This window comes from Lissotriton vulgaris, unplaced genomic scaffold (genome assembly GCF_964263255.1).
Source record: "Lissotriton vulgaris unplaced genomic scaffold, aLisVul1.2 SCAFFOLD_1428, whole genome shotgun sequence".
Taxonomy (NCBI): Eukaryota; Metazoa; Chordata; class Amphibia; order Caudata; family Salamandridae; genus Lissotriton; species Lissotriton vulgaris.
This window is the reverse complement of record NW_028244621.1, coordinates 597,411-620,264: the sequence shown is the minus strand read 5'-3', so window position 1 is coordinate 620,264 and position 22,854 is coordinate 597,411. Positions and strand designations below refer to the sequence as shown.

Sequence of the window (22,854 nt, the reverse complement as noted above, 5' to 3'; positions counted from 1 at the left end):
CCTTTGGATCACTCCGAACATCTTCCTCCTGGTCGCCTGCAGCATCTTTCTCCAAGGCTCCATTGACTTCAACGCGGAAACCCAACACACTTTTACACCTATGCACCCGCAGCCCGTGGGTGAGGTAACGAGAGCATTTCGGTGCTCATAGGTAGATTGATTCTCCTAGTGTCCAGGTATCCTGTAGTTTCAGTCTCAACCAGGCGGAAATGTCTTTACTTACCTATTTCATAATTTGTTCATGCCCATTGACTTTGCATTGAAACCCGCGTGTGTGTTCTAACACTGCACACGCATCTCGTGGGCCTCCTTCTCCTTACCTAAGGTTAGGGTAGTGTAGCCCCAGCGATTCTACAGCCTCTGGGCATCATCATTTCTTCTATCGTTCTCCTTATACCATTTACTTAGTAAATGGTTTGCCGTGCCCCTAGGGCACCATTGTAATTTGTGCGACTTATTGTATTTTTCTGAAGAGTATTGTTATGTTCTTAACCCTCTGATCTCATAAAGAGTTCAGAGGTGTTTGTTAGTAATCAATATATGGTTTATTTTCATAACAACCTGTGTGGTGTCCTTTCTTCTGGTATTCAAGGGGATATATGTGGTAAAACAGCTGGCTTCACATGCCAAAAGAGTTTAGCCTAAGACTGCTTTGTCCATGCTACCATTAGGATAGCTGGTCTATAAGGTTGACTTATAACCAATCACCATAAGGGTTGTTTGGACTGATACAAGGTGATCACTAGAACTAGTGAGCATCATATATCAGGCCAACTTCTCACACGGTGTTTCTCTCTCATTAGCACTATGATGTGGATATCACATTAACGCAATCGGTAAACAATAAAAGGAGAAACATCAGGTCAGCCAAATTCGAACAAGACAGCCATAGAACATGATCACATGTAGATCGCTCATTACACTGTGGGTCTCTAGACTCCATTCTTTTAATAGCATGACACAGCCAATCTCCAATCCTCTGCACTTGCCACGTGGAGTTGCGTTATTGCAGTATTTTAGAGGTGCTCAACTAACCAGAAGTTATGCGAAGTTGAAATACAAAGGCTTTCCACAAAATAAGGCTAGTAAATAAAACGATAAAGAAAGTGAATATGGTTAAGTACGTTTTATTGTGTGGATATCTGTTCAAACCAGTCTTATTCGATAGCATGTATATCATCTAAAACCAAAAAACTATACAAAGTTTTTTTGTGTAATACAGAACTGGAACAAAAATCGATTTGTTTTTAGTAAAAAATTGTTTAGCTACATATAACAGTGCAAATAGTCAAGAAGACGAACCCATGCATCAACACAAGCACTGCCTCCTGAACAGAGATCCTGCAATAGCAGTTTCAACATCCATAATAACCACACCCAACATTGCCACCATTGAAAAATAATATCCCCGTTTGTACAAAGTAAAACATGATTGTCCCTTCTCGTTGCACAAAAAAACTATTTTGGTCCCTTCTGAAGCCAACATGATTAACACAAGATATTAGAGCTGCTGTGTTTGAAACTCAGGTGTACAACTACTATATGTAATATTGTACTTAAATCACCCGTCTCTGATTCCAATGTATTCATGGATGTGCAAAACTGCCTCCCTGTGGATAAAAGCAAGACTACAAACACCAGGATACACGGGACGCAAATATGAAAACCGTGAGTGGTCAAAGCCTAAATCTTGTCTATTCAGAGCAAGGTATGTTAAACACAGAAGCCATTCCAGCTGGCTACCTGCCAATACTTTTTTGTAACAAGGAGATCATTCCAGCTGGTACTCCACTGTCATGTGCGGATTCAACGTGGCGATTATGGCAGCTTCGATTTTCTCATCACTTTTCTTGATTGGTCACCATCCTAAGCATTTTCAATGCCATGTCGGCCTGATCAGAGGGAACCTGTTGAAAGAAAGGTTACTTAAAAATGGATGCCACAAAAATGCCTTTTAAGCTGGCAAGCGAGTGGGTAGTCATGATGGAAGAGATATGTTTTTTTCTGATCAGTCGGGGAGGGTTGTTTTATCAAGGAAAGGCAAGACAAAACATGCACAGAAAGATTAAATATTATTTGAATCTACAAAACACAATTTCTAATTGCACAATATGCTTCAAATCAGTGGACGTTCAGGCCATGTGAGTGGAAGTGTGCAGTCAAAGGGAGCGCTCGATGTTTTTTGGTTTTCTATACACTAGACATTTGTCTCTTTTGTTTCTCTTTACAGAACTGATTGGCCCTGATGAGAATCCTGAAAATTAGAAGGATTTGAAACGCATAGGCCAGTTTGGTCTGCTTTATGTGTCTTGGTGCACTATTGTTTTGCATTTTGACCTGCGGCTTTACACTTGCATTTGATGATTATGCTTTCAAGATTAGGATTTAATTGTACAGCTTATAGTGTATTGCTTAGAATATTATGAAAAGCTATTGATTCTTTTAGCAGACCGAGTACCCCATCGACTGGTTTATTTGCTCTCCAGAATGTGTGGAGTACATTGTTTGAATGTGTCAATGTGAGATGACTGTTTGTGACATGCTTGAAGAACTATGAGTGATTGTGTGCTTGATGTTTTATTTCACTTCCGTGTCCTTTTTCCATTGTTGTTACACAATTTGGTTTTGAATTGCATCATTAATTAAAAAACTGTGCATAAATGAAAATATTTCAGAATAAAGAGCTATTCACTAGCCTCCACATGTTTTGAATTGTTGTCTTTACATTGGTAATTAATTCGTTGAATTCTAGCATCAGTATTGGCATTTACCTCTGTTGTTTATGTTATTAGGCTCAGCCTTACTGATTAGAGCCAGCCCCAATTGGTACTAACCTACAGAAACAAGCATTTACAATGCAATGGTCTCGCCTTTGCCAAAATTAGAGCTATTGGCATTGTAAATGACAACATTTTAATTTATGTGTTGGTTTTGAAAACAGATAAATAAATGGCATTGCCATTTACAATGTCAATAGCTTAATCTCTCTCAAATGCGGGACCTGTTGCATTTACACCCACACACACACACACACACACACACACACACACACACACACACACACACACAGAGCCACACACACACACAGAGAACCACACACACGCACACAGAGCCCACCCCCCCACACACACACACACACACACACAGATCCCCCCCCCCCACACACATACACAGAGAGCCCCACATGGGGAACAGAGGCCAGAAAAAACGTTCACAACGAGGGAACAGGGGGGGGGGGGGGCAGAAAAGCAAGCACAATGAGGGAACAGGGGGCAGAAAAGCAAGCACAACGAGGGAACAGGGGGGGGGCAGAAAAGCAAGCACAACGAGGGAACAGGGGGGGGCAGAAAAGCAAGCACAATGAGGGAACAGGGGGGCAGAAAAGCAAGCACAACGGGGGACCAGGAGGGGGGCAGAAAAGCAAGCACAACGAGGGAACAGGGGGGGCAGAAAAGCAAGCACAACGAGGGAACAGGGGGGGCAGAAAAGCAAGCACGAGGGAACAGCGGGACAGAAAAGCAAGCACAACGAGGGAACGGGGGGCAGAAAAGCAAGCACAACGAGGGAACAAGGGGGTCAGAAAAGCAAGCACAACGAGGGAACAGGGGGGCAGAAAAGCAAGCACAACGAGGGAATAGGGGGCAGAAAAGCAATCGCAACGAGGGAACAGGGGGCAGAAATGCAAGCACGAGGGAACGGGGGGTCAGAAAAGCAAGCAGAACGAGGGAACCGCGTTTTACAATGACAATATATCATCGTCAGTATAAAAGGTGACGACAGAACAGTTCAACATATCCTAAAGAACGGTCTTTCTATACAAAAAGCACCTTAACTACAGGTATGAGTAATTTTAGGTAACTTGTAAAAGTAGAATGAATCACCTTGTGGACTGGGGCCAGACTGGCAGGATTTAACCCCGCCGAGCTGCGCTGCCATTGCCCACTGCCCTGGTACGGCTGCACAGCCACTACATTACCGGGCAGGGGTTTCCCCGGTGGATGCCCGTGGCATGATGTGCGCTGCCCCTTCGGGCCAGTGATTCCATATGCTTTCTCTATATTTGTGGCTGTCTGGGGTCCGGCGGCTCCTTCTGTTACCGCTGGCACGCAGACGGACAGCGCCCGGTGCCTTAGCAGCGGTGGCAGGCCACACGTCTAGACACGAGGGAGCAGAGCCCAAAGGGACCTGCGCCGAAGGCCCCCCCCAGACTTCCCTTCCCCTCGAGATGAAGGAGCTGCAAAGAACTCCGTTGGTGGCCGGGACGTCCCGCAGTCAAGAGGGCAATGGCATAGCAAGAGTGCGCAGCAGGCAGAGCCCTCGAGAGAGAAGGTGGCATGGGCGCTACATACCCAGTGGACGGTGCCGAGGCAGGTCTATCTAACGGACACGGACCACCGGCAAGACCCTCGGTGCCAGTGGACGTCCAACACACCCTGCCCAACGGGCCAAACACCACCTGCAATGGAGACGCCCGGGCCTGGACCTGCTACTCCCCCTACAGCGGCTCCAGCGACGAGGACATGGAGTGCATCGACATGAGCCCAGCCGAGGAGGACGACGAGGCGGCCATGGAGGCGGCCGGCTTGCTCTGCGACCCCAAGGAGGCTCACTACATCACCACCCACCAAATCCAGCTCTGCGAGCTGGACAATGACACAGATGGCAACTCGGGCTTGGAGCCGGGCGGCTGGGAGCTGGGGGAGGGCTCCCCCTGCCGCTCGCTGCTTGAATACACCTCTTTCGACAGCAACTGCACCCTGGAGGACACCAAGACCGACAGGGGTGACAGCCACGTCAGCACGACGGAGAGCGAACCCTGCCCCTGGCGAGAGAGCAGCACTGACATGCCCAGCAGCAGCACCGAACCGCACAGCGGCACCCACTCAGAGAGCGACACCCCTGCAGAGGAAGGCTGGGCTGGGGCAGCAGGGTTGGCAACCCGGGCCAGCTCCACCTGTCAATCACTGCCGCCCCCTGGGCTATAAATGATCCTCTGCTGAGGGAGCAGCACAGCGCCCCCGCTGCCCAGAGAGAGGCAGACATGAGCCTGTGCGCCTTCAGAGCCCCCGAGGGACTACACTTTTACTGTACATTACTAGTTTTGTACTCAACTCTGCATCACCATTTGCTCTAAGCCCCGTCCTTTTCAGACTGGGGGGGGGTGAGGAGAGAAAGAAACAAAAAAAAAATGCCCCTCAATCCGAAAAGGACGGGGTTTACAGCAAAAAGTGATCATCAACGAGACCTCTTCTCCAATGGCTGGCCGCGGTTTAGGAGGCCAGCCAATGGAGAAGAGGGGTGGGTTTAAACCTCGCTACTCTGAGAAATAAGATCTCGCCAGCGAGACTGCACATGCGCAGCCTACGCTAGCCGAGACCTAAAAAAGGAGATCTTCATCTCAAAGATAACATCTGGTCCTCTCTGCAGGTCCACCTGCAAACCTTTTGCCTTCACTCCTTCGGTTTTGCTGAATTTGTTTTTGTAGTCTTTTGGACTCTGCACACTTTGCAACAGCTAATCAGTGTTAAAGTGCTTGTGCTCACCCATGTAAATGTGGAAAAATTGGCTTATACTCAAGTGGCACACATAATTTACTTATAAGTCTCTAGCAAAGTGGTACTACATGTACCCAGGGTCAGTAAACTAAATACTACTAGTGGGCCTCTAGCACTGATTGTGCCACCCACTTAAGTAGCCCTTTTAAACATGTTTGAGGTCTGCCATTGCAGCCTGTAGGTGCTGTTTTAAACTGCTATTTCAACCTGGTAAAAAACATTATCCTTTTGCCAGGCCAGGGCCCTAGACAGCCCATAGGGCGGGGTACACTGTATTTAAAGAGTTGGACATGTGCGTTTAAATTTGACATGTCCTAGTAGTAAAATAAAATCTTTCATTCGTATTTCACTGTAAGTGGCCTACCTCTCCCTAAGGATAATGTAGGGTAACGTATTACATTTAATAAGTGATAACATTTGCTTGGAAGAAGGTAGGAATGTCATGTTTAGTGCTCAAGTCAGCACAATATGCCCCAACCTGTTGTCGGATAATGCATATCCTTATAGAAGACCCCTCACTCACCAACTTAGTTGGTGACATGCTTCATCATCGGGGTCCCACCCCATAAGCCGAGTGCCTATAGGGTGTGCTGCGACACCTGACTACAGTGGAGCTGGTTTGTATTTTTCTTTTATGTGTGCATAACTATCAAGAAGTGTTTTAAAAAAGGGCCAAAACTACTCACTTCAAGTGTTTATTCTTGAATGCTTGAACCCTTATTAAAATGGTGTGGCACCTGTGCCTAATTAGGTAGGCTTTGGTGTCATAAGAAGTATAGTGCGTTAAAAATAGCGAAGTGTGCTATGTGAGATGTGAAATTTACAAAAACTACTAATTAAAAGGTCTACATGTTTCAGCCATTATATACATTCATGGGTTTTCGTCAGGACCGTGGTGTTTTGAACTGGGTGGTCCGCACACGCTAAGGCGCGTCCTGCCCTAGTCCAAATAAGAGACCGCAAATTGTGGTCTCGAGTAAAAGGGTGCGTTTTTCCTTAATCAGGAAAAAACCTGTAAGGAAAACAGGAGAACAAAAAGAAGGAAGGGGTCACATACCAGGGTAGACAAAACAGATGTACAACATTTAACACATATGTTACTAGTCTTTACCCCAATCGTATGATCAATAGATGGGGTCATGCCAGCGTTTGAGATCAAACAGTAGGGTCCATCTATTGCGGCACGCAACAGTGCTTCAGTGATTGTTACCGAACTGTGCCTAAAGTAAAGGATCAGCGCCAAAAAAGAGGTGTCGGGCTGGTTTTGGCATCTGGGGTTATAGTGTAAAAGGTGGGACCGTAATAAGGGAGAGTGATCTTTATCGTGCTGCGATGTGGGCGGCTGCATAAGTATGTTTGTGAGCAGTCGTGACATCACTATAGTGAATCTCAACAGCGACTTGTTTTGGCTTACGCTTAGATGCGGAACTACCGCTTCATGGGCACCAGCTTTTCCAAGACGGCAAGAGTCCGTCTCCTGTAAAGTGGTAAAGAACAGATGCCAAATATGAGCTATGGGCTGCCCAGGTCGGGCAGTTTGGTACAGCCAACGGGATTGTGCGGTAAAAGATTTTCCCGCACTCAGGTCAGCCTGATTGTACTTAGTTGCAACTTCTGTTGCTCAAGCGGAAAACCTACTTGGTTTCTGCTGGAGGTGCCCCGAGGAATGACCGGAGTATCCGCGCGGTACAGGTAAAGTAAACTGGTTGCATTTCCTGGTTGGGCGTGGCCTCGTCACGTGGTCTTGACACGTGGTTCTACAAGAGCCAATCGGATCGCGTTTACGGAGAAAGTAGGAAGTATTATCCATCCCTGAGCGCCGATTGTGAAATGCCTCTTTGGGTTGCCATGGAGATTATGCTGGCTCTAAATTCTTAGTCATGGGAGGGTAGGGATATGAGAACATACCATACGGGCTCCCAGTGTAGGTGGGATTTCGAACAGAGGACAGAAAAAGGGGGGTAAACCACATGGGTTGGTTAAATAATTTTGGCTGATTAAATCAATGGACAATGCGTATCACAATGAAGAATAGCTTCTTGGTTTAACTGCCCAGCCGTGCTTCCAATGTAAATTTCCAGACTGGTGTTCTAGGTAACGCCTTTCCCAAAACCAGTCTATAAATTAGAACCTTGAATATGGCCTGGGCTGGGTTTTCCAAATCAGTTCAATATAAATTCTGTGAGTATATAAACCGAAAAAGATGGAGGTAATGCGGGAATCATATGGACGTATAACGGCTCGGTCACACAATAGAGATGAGTCTATGAATCATCAAAGTTTTCTGTAAGCGGTTTCAAAATTCAGTGGATATAATATCCTGTGTAACACTAGGAAGAGGATGTGGGCACTGCATTCCAGTAGGCCGTTCGTAATAAAGCAGCTTGCACCCATCCACAGAGCCTCCGTCCTGCCGACAAAACCGCAAAACCGATCTGTTTGGCTCCAAAAAAGCCAAAAGCGAGCGCGGAATCAACCGCGTGCAGCCCTATTGGAACACACGAACAAACAGTAGAAGAAATCCCCTTGACTTGTGTTACTACATACAACACCATATCCAATGATGTATCCAGAATAATAAAGAAACACTGGAACATCCTCAATACAGGCAATTTGAGTTGGGAGAAACCCCTTTTTTCATTCAGGAAGGCACGGAGCATAAAAGATGCAGTTGTCAATACAAGACCCATAAAGGAGTCCCCAGAGAGAGAAACACTAACCAACTTATGGGGTCTACCAAAGGTGACAGGCCACTACAAATGTGGAAGTTGCAGCGTTTGCCCATATACCAAAAATACCAAAACACTACAATTGGAACCTAATAAGATCTGGACAATCAGGTGGCAGACGAATTGCAATAGTGAGAATGTCATCTACAGACTAACATGTCCTTGTGACCTACATTACGTAGGAATGACTAGTAGGAAGATTAAACTACGCATCGGAGAGCACAGAAGCACAATTAGATGCAAAAAAACCAATACAAGACTTACTGAACATTTTTTGTCCGTAGGTCACACACCAGATGACCTACAATGGACAATCATTGAACAAATCAAACCAGGAGCCAACCTGACTCAACGACTATTCGAGAAAGAACAGAGGTAGGTTTATAGACTCTCCACCCACAAGTCCGGTTTGAATGATAATATCCTGTGGAATAGCGTGATGGCTTGAGTACAGTTCCCATTAGCCATACTAATACGAACTTAAACCAAGAAGCTATTCTTCATTGTGATACGCATTGTCCATTGATTTAATCAGCCAAAATTATTTAACCAACCCATGTGGTTTACCCCCCTTTTTCTGTCCTCTGTTCGAAATCCCACCTACACTGTATGGTATGTTCTCATATCCCTGCCCTCTCATGACTAATAATTTAGAGCCAGCATAATCTCCATGGCAACCCAAAGAGGCATTTCACAATCGGCGCTCGGGGATGGATAATACTTCCTACTTTCTCCGTAAACGCGATCCGATTGGCTCTCGTAGAACCACGTGTCAAGACCACGTGATGAGGCCACGCCCAACCAGGAAATGCAACCAGTTTACTTTACCGGTACCGCGCGGCTACTCCGGTCATTCCTCGGGGCACCTCCAGCAGAAACCAAGTAGGTTTTCCGCTTGATGAACAGAAGTTGCAAGTAAGTACAATCAGGCTGACCTGAGTGCGGGAAAATCTTTTACCGCACGATCCCGTTGGCTGTACCAAACTGCCCGACCTGGGCAGCCCATAGCTCATATTTGGCATCTGTTCTTTACCACTTTACAGGAGATGGACTCTTGCCGTCTTGGAAACGCTGGTGCCCATGAAGCGGTAGTTCCGCATCTAAGCGTAAGCCAAAACAAGTCGCTGTTGAGATTCACTATAGCGATGTCACGACTGCTCACAAACATACTTATGCAGCCGCCCACATCGCAGCACGATAAAGATCACTCTCCCTTATTACGGCCCCCCCTTTTACACCATAACCCCAGACGCCAAAACCAGCCCGACACCTCTTTTTTGGCGCTGGTCCTTTACTTTAGGCACAGTTCGGTAACAATCACTGAAGCACTGTTGCGTGCCGCAATAGATGGACACTACTGTTTGATCTCAAACGCTGGCATGACCCCATCTATTGATCATACGATTGGGGTAAAGACTAGTAACATATGTGTTAAATGTTGTACATCTGTTTTGTCTACCCTGGTATGTGACCCCTTCCTTCTTTTTGTTCTCCTGTTTTCCTTACAGGTTTTTTCCCGATTAAGGAAAAACGCACCCTTTTACACGAGACCACAATTTGCGGTCTCTTATTTGGACTAGGGCAGGACGCGCCTTAGCGTGTGCGGACCACCCAGTTCAAAACACCACGGTCCTGACGAAAATCCATGAATGTATATAATGGCTGAAACATGTAGACCTTTTAATTAGTAGTTTTTGTAAATTTCACATCTCGCATAGCACACTTCGCTATTTTTAACGCACTATACTTCTTATGACACCAAATCCTACCGAATTAGGCACAGGTGCCACACCATTTTAATAAGGGTTCAAGCACTCAAGAATAAACACTTGAAGTGAGTAGTTTTGGCCCTTTTTTAAAACACTTTTTGATAGTTATGCACACACAAAAGAAAAATACGAACCAGCTCCACTGTAGTCAGGTGTCGCAGCACACCCTATAGGCACTCGGCTTATGGGGTGGGACCCCGATGATGAAGCATGTCACCAACTAGGTTGGTGAGTGAGGGGTCTTCTATAAGGATATGCATTATCCGACAACAGGTTGGGGCATATTGTGCTGACTTGAGCACTTAACCCTAGATTCAGAGAAACAGTTCTCTGCCTTTGAGGGGATACTCCTCTATTGTTTCTGTAAACTGTTCCGGGGACCAGGAGTTCCCACCTCACATAATACATGTACAATTTCCCCGACTCTCTCTTTTGTTATTGAGAAATGTCATGTTTAGTGCCTGCGGAATTGTAATTAAAGTCACAATTCGGAAAATGCCACTTTTAGAAAGTTGGCATCTTCTTGTCCTAATCACCTGGTGCCTGTAGCCTGTCTCTTGGGTCACATGACTAGGTGTAGTTGGCAGCTGGCCTTTGTGTAGTCGCCCCAGACAGCCACAAAAGAGAGGGTCTTGGTGTTTGCAGGATGGGACCTCCTGACTTGATGAGGGCATTCATTTTTCACCTGTCACATTTGCATTCGGAGGCATTGCTCAGCTCACACACAAAGAACTTCACACTATCCTACTTTGCATGCAGGCTGGGACCTGGAGAAGGAGGCCTGAAATTCCAGACACTTCTGTAGGGTGAAGACTCCAGACGTTTCTTTCACATAAAAGTGGGCACGAGTTATCAAAATAGGACCCTCAGACCCACTCTTCAGTACACCCCTTGATGCAGGGATACAGGTAGCCCTACCCTGATGCTTGAGGCCTACACGAGAAGGAAAACTGGACCTCCTCCTTCTATCCCAGGCTACCTAAGAGACTCCAAGAGCTAGTTAGTTGGTCTCCTGTTCCGAGCCACAGGGACACAAGAAGCTCCAGAGGCCTCTCAGTAACTGCCCAGCTGACCTACAACTGGACCTGCCTAAGCCCTACTTATCTACGCTGAAGTGAGTTCCTGATCCCAAAGAGGTCCCTTCCAGCTCCTGGACCCTTAGTGTGGCATCAGTTGAGCTCCTCCTAGACGAAAAGGAGAAATCCTTAAGTTTTAGACTTTTCACAACCGCAAACATGCTAATTTGTGCCAAGATCTTTCACAAAGCTTAAGTGAACCAGACTCTTTGTGCTACAGCGACAACACAAGATCTGCACTTCGCACTGATAGCCCGTGGTGACCGTCAATGTGAAGCTCCAGCAACGACCGTCTGCAATGCCCAGCCAGATCTTCGCGATGCAGCGACGACCATCCACAATGCCCGACCTACTCTTCGTGCTACTTCGATGACCATCTGCGACGCTCTCCTTGCAGCCTCCTCCACTGCGAATTAAACCTTTCAAGATGGACTTTAGAAGGTAACTTTTTCAGCTGGACTAACATGGTCCCTGTATCATGCCCACACTCCATCACAGTCAGCCTGAACCTGTGGCTTTTACCTCCTGTTTCACAACCAAAGAACCACGAGTGAAGGTTTATGCTTTTATGCACTATACTTACGGTAAATCTTTGAAATTGCATATCTCCAGGTCTACTCTTCGGGTTTGTCTCATTTTGGTGACAAACAATTTAACTTTTTATTAATCTAAATTGGTGTGGAATTTTTCTTGTGTTGTGTTTTCACTTTATTTTTATTTGAGTACTGCACAAATGCATTTAAGTTAAGCCTGGCTGCTTTTGTGCCAAACTACGAGAGGTGTAAGCACAGGTTAATTTAGTGACATTTTGTGGCTTACCCGGACAGGATTGTGGCTGTTGCTCGAGTAGGGTTTCACTCCCCTCAAACAACCCAATTTCTTACAATCCACATTTCCCCCTTCCTGATTTGGTGAATGGCACATTTTAAGAGACCTAGGTCAGAGTGTACAGCTCAAAGTGAAGCAAAGTTTTTTTTTTTAAATATCTTATGTTTTTAAGATTAATTTAAGGACAAGTTATAAACATCCAGTGTGCAAATGGCAAATTGCTATGAAGTAGAAGATACATCCAAATACAAATGTACTTGACTTGGTGCCGACTACAAACTTATGAATGCCTGAATCACAAATCAATTTTTCCATTGAAGCAGGTACATATTATACGTTATTGTGAAATGTGCAAAGTACAGTGGACACAGCAAATGTAACCAGTTGAGATGATGTTCCTCTGAAGGGCAAACTCTCATTCCATAAACGGGAGCGTATTAAGAGGTAGAGTAAGATACATGTCCACCAAAGCCACCTATTACTTCTGTCTGAAGGTCTTGGTGAAAGTATTCAACAGAACAGCCATCACTGTTTAAAGGACCATTTACATAAAGTGAAGTATTTTGTGAACTGGCATCACAGCAGTTTCAAATAAGGAAACATTGCCAGTGAGGTATTCATAATGAGCCTCCAATGGCTCAAAAACAACGGGAGTGTTTGCCAAAGCTTTAAGAGAGAATGTGCAAGGGATCAATAGACATACTGATTTATTACATTTAATGCACACACAGCTCAAACGTCTCTTGATGCTTGATGTCAATCCTCTAGGTATTTATTGATCTGACCTAGAGACAGCTTTAGTCAGCCTCACATTTTCATAATAAAAATATATACATAAAGAGCCCTCATCATCCATTGTCTGCTCAAGTGTCCTATAATTCTGTTCACTACAGTATACAGAACAGGGGAAGAGGTCAGTAGACTTCATCCACTGGCTTTCTCCTGCTGTGGCAGCATTTTGCCTTCTTAAATGTTCCAGCTGTCTACAAAAGGGTGCATTTCAGTGCCCAAGTTGGTGTGCCAAGATGCTGAATCCCTCCTATATTAATGTATGTTTTTTTGTGTTTTTGTGTTTCTGGCATGTTTAAAAAGAAATATAAATACATTTAAAAAAAATGAACACTTGCTTAGGCCAGACACCTTGGTTTAAATGATGAGAGGGAGGTTAATCTGTCTAATGGCTGATAAGCATGCTATATCAGAGTACACAACTGCGAAATGTTCTTGGAACCCAATGTCTCATGCCATTTTCAGGATAGACTTATTCTTACTCCATATGGCCTGTTCTGGGCATTAGATGGAAATTGTGGGTCGGATTACAAGGAGTAAGTGTGCGTATATAAGCATATGAAGATTAGCCAGCCTGATAGGGAGCCACTCTAAAGCTCAGTTAGTCTTTGTGACATGGTTCAACACGGACATCAAGCAAAAGAAAGCATGTATTGCTTTCTGAAGTCAATGGACTTAAAAGTCAGGGAGTCCATCATATAGTAAATTAGAGGAATTGATCGTGAAATTGAGAGCTACGCCCACCACCAAAGGTATAGGGAAAAAAATAAGACAGGCAGACTATGCTTGAAGACATTCTGTTCAGGAAAGCAACTACCAACAACAGAGATCTGACCCAAAGGTGCAGCCTTCAACTTTCAACCTTGTTTTGGGAAAGGAAACTGATGCTTAAGACAAATCGGGAAAATATAGAAGCTAATTTAGGTAGCCTTTATCCCAAAAATATGTTCAATGTTAAAGCTGTTAAGCTTTAAATATTTTCTTTAATTCAAGACTCACCTTTTTCCAGTATTCCCTTGCTGATAACAGTAAGGTATCTTAAGAGAATACACAAGATTTGTACAGAAAGTGGGTTAGGAGGAACCCCTCTGTCACCCAGCAAGAGGCACTTCTACTACCTTTAAGATTTTTTTCAAGTGAGAAGATGAATGTGCTGGTTCAGAGAGACCTAAAATCACATTGAAGTGACCCAGCTGAAATTGGCTCCGGCTGAAAACCTAGTTAATAAAACAGGATGGTCAACCGTGTCGAAGGCGGCAAAGGCCTCCAGCAAGACCAGATGACTTCCTTACTCGGCATCCATCTTAGGATATCATCCAAAAGTCAAATTAGGGTAGCCAAAGCTTTAGTACATTTCAATTATCCAATTCTAAAGTGAATAGACATTGGTGTGTGTGTCAAGATTCCCTGGCAATGGTATCATACTTTTTCTGGATTTTAGACAATACTGCAATTGTGGCGATAGGTCTGTATTTGACAGAACACAATCTGTAGCCAGATTTTACAGTGCCCCCATTTCAGAAACACTGAGAAGAAACAAACATAAAAAAGCAAATCATTGGAGCATGCAAGAATGCATGCTAGAGAAGCAAGGGATGCAGGATCTGCTAGGAATTCATTAGGTTTTAATATACATAGAATGCTCTCTGCTCTAGTAATGCCTGTAGGAGATAAGGCCCGGAGAAAGTAAAGGTCCTAATAGGTGGTGCAAGCAGGAGAGTAGACTATCTCTCCTGCCTGATTTTTCTGTATTATGTATAGGAATAAATCATTTAGCTTGGTGCACATCTAGGCAGAAAGGAGTTTCATTGAATCATAGTCAGTAGGAGCTGTAGCTAATGCAAGCTGCTTAAGCAGGTATTTCTTTTTTACAATGAGATCAGTCGAGAACAAGTTTTTGTGTCAATGATCGTTCTGTTACATTACTGTAACAAAGAAGCCTGAAGGATCGTATCCTGTATTTTACAGTATAATTTATCTTGATGCAATCCTGTGATTGGCTTGCGTCATGGGTTTTAGTGGAAGACTATACCACTGCACAATATAGGTTTGAACCCTAGATGTGAAGGTAGACACATTTGCAGTGAATTTATCATTTATGCAGTTGGAGAACATCTCAAAGGCCTCACTGCAAGATCTGTGTTGGTTCAAAATTTAATTACAAATACAGATTAAGCCACCAAATCTGTGTTAAACCCGCAGGTATCGGTCTGTTTACAGGATTGTTACACTTGGCCAGATGGTAAGAGCATACGGAAAGAAACAAGGAACTGGTTTTACCACAGTAACCTTACCATATGTGAGAGACACCATGAGTATACATTTTTGTTTTAAGTACAAAAAAAGCTTCAAGAATATGCCCTCTGATGTGTGCCAGTTCTAAAGCAGTTGATCAAACCAAATGTCTGCCAATGCCTTGGAACATGCACTGACTAGTGAGTTAGTTAAAGGTGTACTCTCCTTTAACTCTATAGACATTACCAATGACTGATCACGACCAGCACTGGTTATTTTTGACTTCCTGTGCCTTCTTCGCAAACAAAGGTTGGATGTTCTCCATCCACTTCTGCTCTTAGATGTCCAATACAGAATTATTTCTGGCAAGGCTCTGTCCACTCGGACCAGAGTAACTATTGCACACTTCACTTGTTTCAGAGGAATAAATGTTTTCATTCTCCAAAGGAATTACTTACGCCCCAAGATATCTTTATATTATCAAGGGATGTCAAAGTTTCTACCGAATTAACATTTCACCATGCAGAACCATCCTCATTCCCCTTCACTGAAATACATTATACTACACCACTTTTTCGCTGGTGGGATAGTACTGCTGTCAGTGTAGGAAGGTAAATGAGCTTTTGTCAGAGGCATAATCTTGAGGATGGGAGGGTAAGGCCGCTTTAGGCTTGTCCAAATCTCGAAACACAGTGATGGAGAAGCTGGGGAGCAGAAAGCTAGAGGATCCTGGAGGTAGAGTATGGGTTTTTTGATGTGTCTAACCACATGGAGAATAATACCTAGAATGATAGGCAGAATGCACCCACTAGCCCCAGTAGACACAGCAGGAGATGCTAGGGATTATGTTATCTGGCTAGGATTGGGAAGGATGTAAAAGGCATGCTAGGGGTGAAAGGACGAGAGAGCAAGTATTTCTCTAACTGTGGCATACTGGGTGGCAATTCAGCTGTAGCCATGGCACACAAGGACAGTAGAGGTTACTTCCATCTGCTCTGATAGCCTCTGGGCGATTACGATTGTATTAGAGAAGCTTGAAAACAGGGACACACAATGGTTTATCTAACTGTCCCTACTAAGCAGTGGATACAGCAAGCAGTCTTGTTAATCTCTACGGCCCAACACATGGAAAACTTGAGACGCAAATAGCATCTCTTTAATTGAGCAACATGCAAGCAACTCAAAAGTTGTGGACAGCCAGACAACGATCAAAGCTCAATCTATGGCCTCCAAAAGGCATGTAGAAGGAGGTGGGAGCTAGTTCATTGCTCTACATCACGCAGATAGGAACGAGGGTGCAGGCTGGTTTCTCTTTTTATGACAGGTGATCATTCAGGAGGTACATACATTTCTGCTTGGCACTGGTGGACAGAGATATAACAAACAGATAGGTTATTCCTTTCTCATCCTATTGGGCAGGAGGTACAAGGTGATTCTTTCTCCGTTCTTGTAAAAGGGTTTCTGAAACTGTCAATTAACTCCTCTGCAATCTTGGGCTCTGCAGCATAGACAAGGGGAGATGCAGGTTGGAGCTTCTAGCCACTGTAAAATAAGTGTGTTATATCTTCTCTCTTTGTTTGGGGTGTCGTGCTCCACTGCCTGTGTCTCAGGTGATGTGGTGCTGCATTTCATCACAGAGTTCTGGGGTTGCTGGGTGACGATGTTACTGGCATTCTTAAAATGTATCAATTGAAACTATGTAGACCGTTGAGTTTATCTGATTGAATGTGGAGCTGCTTTAAATAACTACACAACCGTGTAGCTTAACAATAAATACTTTAACTTACCTTGATTCCGTTGATCCAGGGATGTGGAATTCCTATAGCCCGACGCCCAGGACATATTGTTGGGGGTCAAGGGCAACAAGTTTTAATGTGCATTTTGTCCTTGGGACAATTAGGCCCAACCCCCTGCAGCACAAACCATTTGGCTGCCAGTTTACAGTACCACATTGTGGATCAGGGAAGGGAATTCTCTACAATTAAGGTAAAGTTTGTGTTATATGTAATATGTATGTTAATGCTGTTCAAACTTGTATATATGGTTCATAAACGAAAGCCTTTATTATTAGGGTGAGCACTAAAAGTAAATGTTTTAAGCTCAGCCTGCACTACTGACAGTGGTTCCATTATAAAAGTGTACACACATTTTCAAAGTCTAGTAATATGAGGCTCTGTATAATGCTCTCTGATTATATGCAAATATTTGCAGAAGCCTGAAAGTAAGAGTGATGATTCTTTGCTTTCAAAATAAAACGTTCACAAAAAAATGCACGTAAGAAAAGAAAACATTTAGCTAATCTACAGTAAGATTTTAGGTTCCGTATCATTGCAGCATCTTTAGTAACATGTTGAGGTATGTTAGTATTTCCCAAAAATATTCAGAATGGAATATCCGTGTAACCAGTTTAAATACGAATATGGTAAACAAAAATAAACAAGCATTGGCAAAGCTAGTGGGTCTGAAATTGGTGGTCAGCCTTTTGGTTTTGTCAAGGCGTGACTTGTTTAGGCATGGTTTTTGTAAAACCTTAAGTGTGGGAGCTGCTGGGTCCTCGCCATTCTAACAAGCATTGGCAAAAGCAAAACAATTTGTTTTTGGTCTCAGCACACATTGCCACAGCAAAACAAAAGGTCATGGTTAACGCCAGGCCGAATTAGAGGCTCAATTATTAAAGAAAGTCTCAAAAGTGAATCCATGGTATGTATCCTTGCATTAAGTGCATATGTACAGTTTCCATGATTTCACAAACATTTACAGAAGTAGGCCAAGAAATAGTACTCCCAGAAAATATTTGTGAACTACATTTTAGCATGCGCAAATATGCAGGGTAGATTTGCTTATGTGAAAATCTGAATGTTTTTAAGTTCACTTTTCCTCCAACCACTTTTTTCCCAACCCTGGAAGAAGTTTTAAGTCTGCCACTGTCAGTAGTAAATGTCCAACCGTTCTCAGTATGGGAAATGATTAGAGAAGAATTGGTGAAAACCCATACAACCTGCTCATTAGTAGGTTTGCACAGGCCAAAAAGGGCATTCCAACCCTGGAACTATTGCTTAACACTACCTTCAGCCCCAGTATGTAGACCTGCAGAAACATAGCAGCATAAGGGAATTGCTAGTATTCAAACACTACTATGGTATGAACCCGGGCATAATCAGAGAGGCTATATCAGAACTCTTGTATAATGAGATTGTTGCGTAATTTGTTGCCACATTACATGGCACAAAGGGGACAAGTGGATTTTGTTACAGGACAAGTAGATTTATTAAGCAGCCTACCCCATGGACAAGTAGATATTTTATTAAATTCCACACCCCTGTGATCTTCACTACAATTTGTTGGTGACGACCCAGCTACACGGGCGAGCCTTCAGCGTGCTACTATTGTTTGTATCCTGCACCAACCGATGTGCAAATTCAAGTAATTCTTCAAACTTTTACTGCTTGAATCATCCTTTTGTCTCCATGCGACAAGCGTCTCATTACACAGGTTTTGTCATATCGACAAATGAAGGTGAGAGCGTGACTGTTTTTGTTTTGTGAAATTATTTGACTTTGTGAATACTACTCATTACTACTGCAGTTGTTACACACAACAAGTGTTTCTCCTTCCTCATTGAACTTCGGTACACCCTAATTATTTATTCGGGGCTTTGTTGGAGTATCGGCAAATGAAAGTGAGAGCGTGACTGTTTTCGCTTAGTGACATTATTTGGCGTTGTGAATACTGATCATCATTCCCGCAGTTGTTGCACACAAGGAGTGTTTCTACTTCCTCATTTGAACTTCGGTACACCCTAATTATCTTTCCCGGGCTTTGTTAGAGTTCATGTTTGTGGAGAAAACAAACTATTTACTCTCGCACGTTTGTGTCAATTTTACATGCTGGATTGTGTATCTACTTCTATCTCACAAGTTGCATCATTCATAATTTTTTTGTTTCTTATGCATGAACAGTGACAGTTGCTTCTAACAGGATACAGTAACCACAGCATTCTGCGTGCCAGCGCTGACACGCACGGCCATTTTGTTCAACTCTTTACACTCAAGACGAGTTACCTGGCAACAATATTCTTTACGTTTCTTGCGCACAGCTTGCGTGTCAACTCCAACACGCACGGCCACTTTGTTTAACTACCTAAAGTCAACATTGAGTTACCTCGCAACATAGTTCAACATTTCTTGTGTGTCAACGCCAACACGCACGGCCATTCTTTTAGATTTGTTTTGCCTTGTTACGGCTTTCAGCATTTTGCCGACACACAGCCTTTTTCAACTAGTGTGTCTCATGATTTGTGCTCGTCAACGCCGACACGCATGGCCTTTTTCAACAACTGTGTCTACATAAACCTTTCACAGTGGATCACAGTGATTCACACAGCATTCTTATCACCAAAAAGGTTTTTTTTTTTCTTTCTCTTCCAATTGCAACATTTTACACCAATTTTCTTAATGTGAAAATTAGTTTTTGTTTAAAATTTACAGTTTATTGCTTACTGTTATATTATGTGTACGATGCAATCAGTAACACCACCACCATCATCATTTTTAGACAATCCAGGAGAACCACCAGTAAGGTGGGAGATTTGGTTTGAGACTTATTTAGAAGCTGTTGGTGCATCAAGATTTTGCGCAGAAAGAAAAAAATGCTTATTATTACACTCTCTAGGATTTGAAGGGAGATCTATTTTAAACACTTTCCTGATATAGTAAGAACTGAAGGTAACAACATAGAGGAGTATCAGGAAACGCTTATTAAGCTAAAAAATAGATTTGATAAGCAACCTGTCTTGTGGTTCTTTGTTATAAGTTTTTTATGAGAAAGCAAAATGATGGGAAAGATGTTGATGCATACATTTCTGTGTTAAGAAGACTGGCTGCTGTGTGCCTGTTTGAAGGGTTCACAGATCAATTGATCCGTGATCAATTTGTTTGTCAATGTAGGGACAAACAAATCAGACAAATATGATTAGCTATGGGGAATCCTTCATTAGAAGAAACCATCAAAGTGGCTAAAAGCATTGAAACTTCTATTCTATCATTAAAGGAACTTGAAGATAAGCCTTCTGAGGCTATAGGTGCAGTAGTGGTTGGTAAACCCAAACAAAAAATGTTTCTACTAATAACAGTGTCACAGTCAAGAACAAAGCTAGTAACAGTTTTGTTAACAGCAATACTGGTATGAGATGCGGTAATCCTCCACATCCCAAGAGTGGAAAGTGTCCTGCAAACAATATTACATGTAACTATTGCAAAAAAGTTGGGCATTTTGCCAAAGTGTGTTTAAAACTTAAAAATTAAAAAAAATCCACTGTTTGTGCTATTGAATCTGAAGAAGATTCTGATACTGAAGTTGTTTCTGTTACAGATGATTATGTGTGTAGTCAAGGCGACGCTAATGCGGTTATTACTGGTGATCCTTCTAAGTGTGTGGATCTCATTGCCGAGGTTTGTGTTGGTGGAAAAATACTTAAATTGTTAGTTGACTGTGGTGCCAGAATTACCATGATTACCCAAAAATTATTCAAAGAAACTTAGAGTGAAAAAGTGTTAGAACCACCTGACTGGTGTCCTGTCTTTTATGAAGGATGTTGTATCGAACTTATTGGTTTCATTGAAGACGAGATGGAATTTAAGGGTAGAAAGATAAGAGGAAAGGTTTATGTTGCAGTCAAAGGGCTCAACATCCTTGGCTGATTCCACCAGGGACTTTTTGGGATAATATTAAAACCAGGTGCCACTGAACAGATTGTAATAGCCAGTTGTGATGACAGTGGATAGAAGTGGAAGAGTAAGTTTCCTTCTGTTTTTTGTGAGAAGCTGGGAAGAATACATGGATTCAAACATAAAATTATTGTTAAAGATAATGCAATTCCTATAAAACACAAACTAAGGGGGGTTCCATTTAGAGTGAGGGATGGTCTTGACATAGACTTTAGGAGTCTCTGTGACAAAGGAATTATCAAACCTACTGAATCGTCGTCGTGGTTGTCTCCGTTGGTTGTGGCCAGAAAACGGTGCGGACAACTTAGAGTAGGTGTGGACTTAAGGTCTTTAAACAAGGAGACATGGATAGATTCCTATCCCCTGCCTAAAATCAATGATTTGTTCACTTGTATTAAGGGTACTAAATATTTTTTCGAAACTCGAATTAGCTTGCGAGTACCATCAAATTGAGTTACATCCGGATTCACGTAATTTGACGGCTTTTGTCTCACCCCTTGGTACATTTCAATACAGACGGTTGCCTTTTGGTTTGGCATCCGCTGCCTCTGTATTCCAAAGAGTTATGCAAGATATATTGAAGGAAATTGATGAAGTTCTTGTTTTCCAAGATGATGTTTTGATTTTTGATAAGGATGAGGTCTCATGATGCAATTTTGTGTAAAGTTCTTGAAACTTTTCAAAAGAAAGGTGTTGTTTTAAAACCTGAAAAATGTAAATTATTTTGTGCTGAGGTTGAATATTTGGGACATCTACTTACTCAAGAAGGTATCAAACCCAGACAAGGTTTACTCAAAGCAATAATTGATGCTCCTGCTCCAGTTGACAAAGTTGAGGTAAAATCCCTTTTAGGGTTATGTGAATATTATTCACGCTTTGTCCCAGACTTTGCAACTATAGTTCGCTCTATCAGCAATTTACTTAAGAAAGGTGTGAAGTTTTGTTGGTCACAAGATTGCATTTCTGCGTTTCAACTCATTAAATCCTTGTTGGTTAAGGGCAAGGCACTTAAACCTTTTGATCCTACTGTTCCTTGTTGCATCACTGTTGATACAAGCCAAGTTGGTCTTGGTGCTATATTAACACAAAAGAGTGGGAACGGTGAGGACACAGTGGGGTTTGCCTCAAGAGTTCTAAATGATGATGAGATTCAATATTCAGTTAGTGAAAAAGAGCTTTTAGCTTGTCTGTGGGCAATCGAGAAATGTAGCCCATATATTTGGGGAAGACGGTTCTGTCTTCTCGCAGACCATAAACCTTTAGTGTCTATTCTAAGTGCTGGTGTTAAGTGTTGTAAACCAAAGATTTTAAGGATGTTATCCAGATTATTGCAATACCACTTTGATGTAGCTCACATTGTATGTGGAAAGAATGGTCGAGTCGACTTTCTATCTTGTTTCCCTCACATGAAGGATGAGAGTGATGAAGTTGATTTCAGTGAATTGTGTGAAGAGAATTATGACAATTGTTTTGTAGCGGCTTCAGATTTACCTGAACCTGCTGTGTGTACTGAGGAGGAACGGAAGAATGCGCTAAATGAAGATGACCTGCTTCAACAAGTTTTTGAATTTGTACAAAAAGGTTGGCCTCGTGAAAAGGTTTTGTCTTGTTATTACAGTCATACTGGAAGGTTGAGGGAGATATTTCTATTGAAGGTGGAATGTTGTTGAGAGGTGATAAGTTTATACTCCCTCACAAGTTACGTTTCAACATTATCAAACATGCTCATGAAGGACATTTAGGAGCAACTCTTACTAAACGACGTGTTCGAGAAAGTTTTTGGTGGCCAAAAATGGATGGTGAGATTGAAGAATTAGTCACCAACTGTTGTGTTTGTGGTGCCTCTGACAAAAGTCAGAAAGTAGTGACTCCACCTTTGCTACCCATTGAGTGTCCTTCGGGCCCGTGGATGAAACTGGGTATTGATGTTATGGGACCTTTTGATAATTTATCCTGTGGGCCTCGATTTGTTTTGGTCCTTATGGACTACAGTTTTAGATGGCCTGAAGTTAAGTTTGTGAGAGAGGCCAATGCTTCCAATGTTTCATTCTTGAGTGAAGTATTCTTAAGGGAAAGTTTCCCTGAGCCACTTGTCTCTGATAATGGCACCCAATTTGTAAGTGAAGAGGTTGAGAGTGTTTTTGTAT

The 22,854-nt window shown here is 42.9% G+C and overlaps 1 protein-coding gene across 1 annotated transcript in view; it reads right to left on the bottom strand.

Annotated features, from left to right (window-relative positions):
- Positions 1–1,111: 1,111 nt before the first annotated feature.
- Positions 1,112–22,854, bottom strand: part of LOC147667184 (retinoid-inducible serine carboxypeptidase-like) — a 236,926-nt gene continuing 215,183 nt past the window's right edge. Inside the window, exon 13 of the mRNA XM_086948868.1 lies at positions 1,112–1,907. Within this exon, the coding sequence (XP_086804994.1) occupies positions 1,842–1,907 (66 nt within the window). The 3' untranslated portion in view covers positions 1,112–1,841. The remainder of the gene's footprint in view (positions 1,908–22,854) is intronic.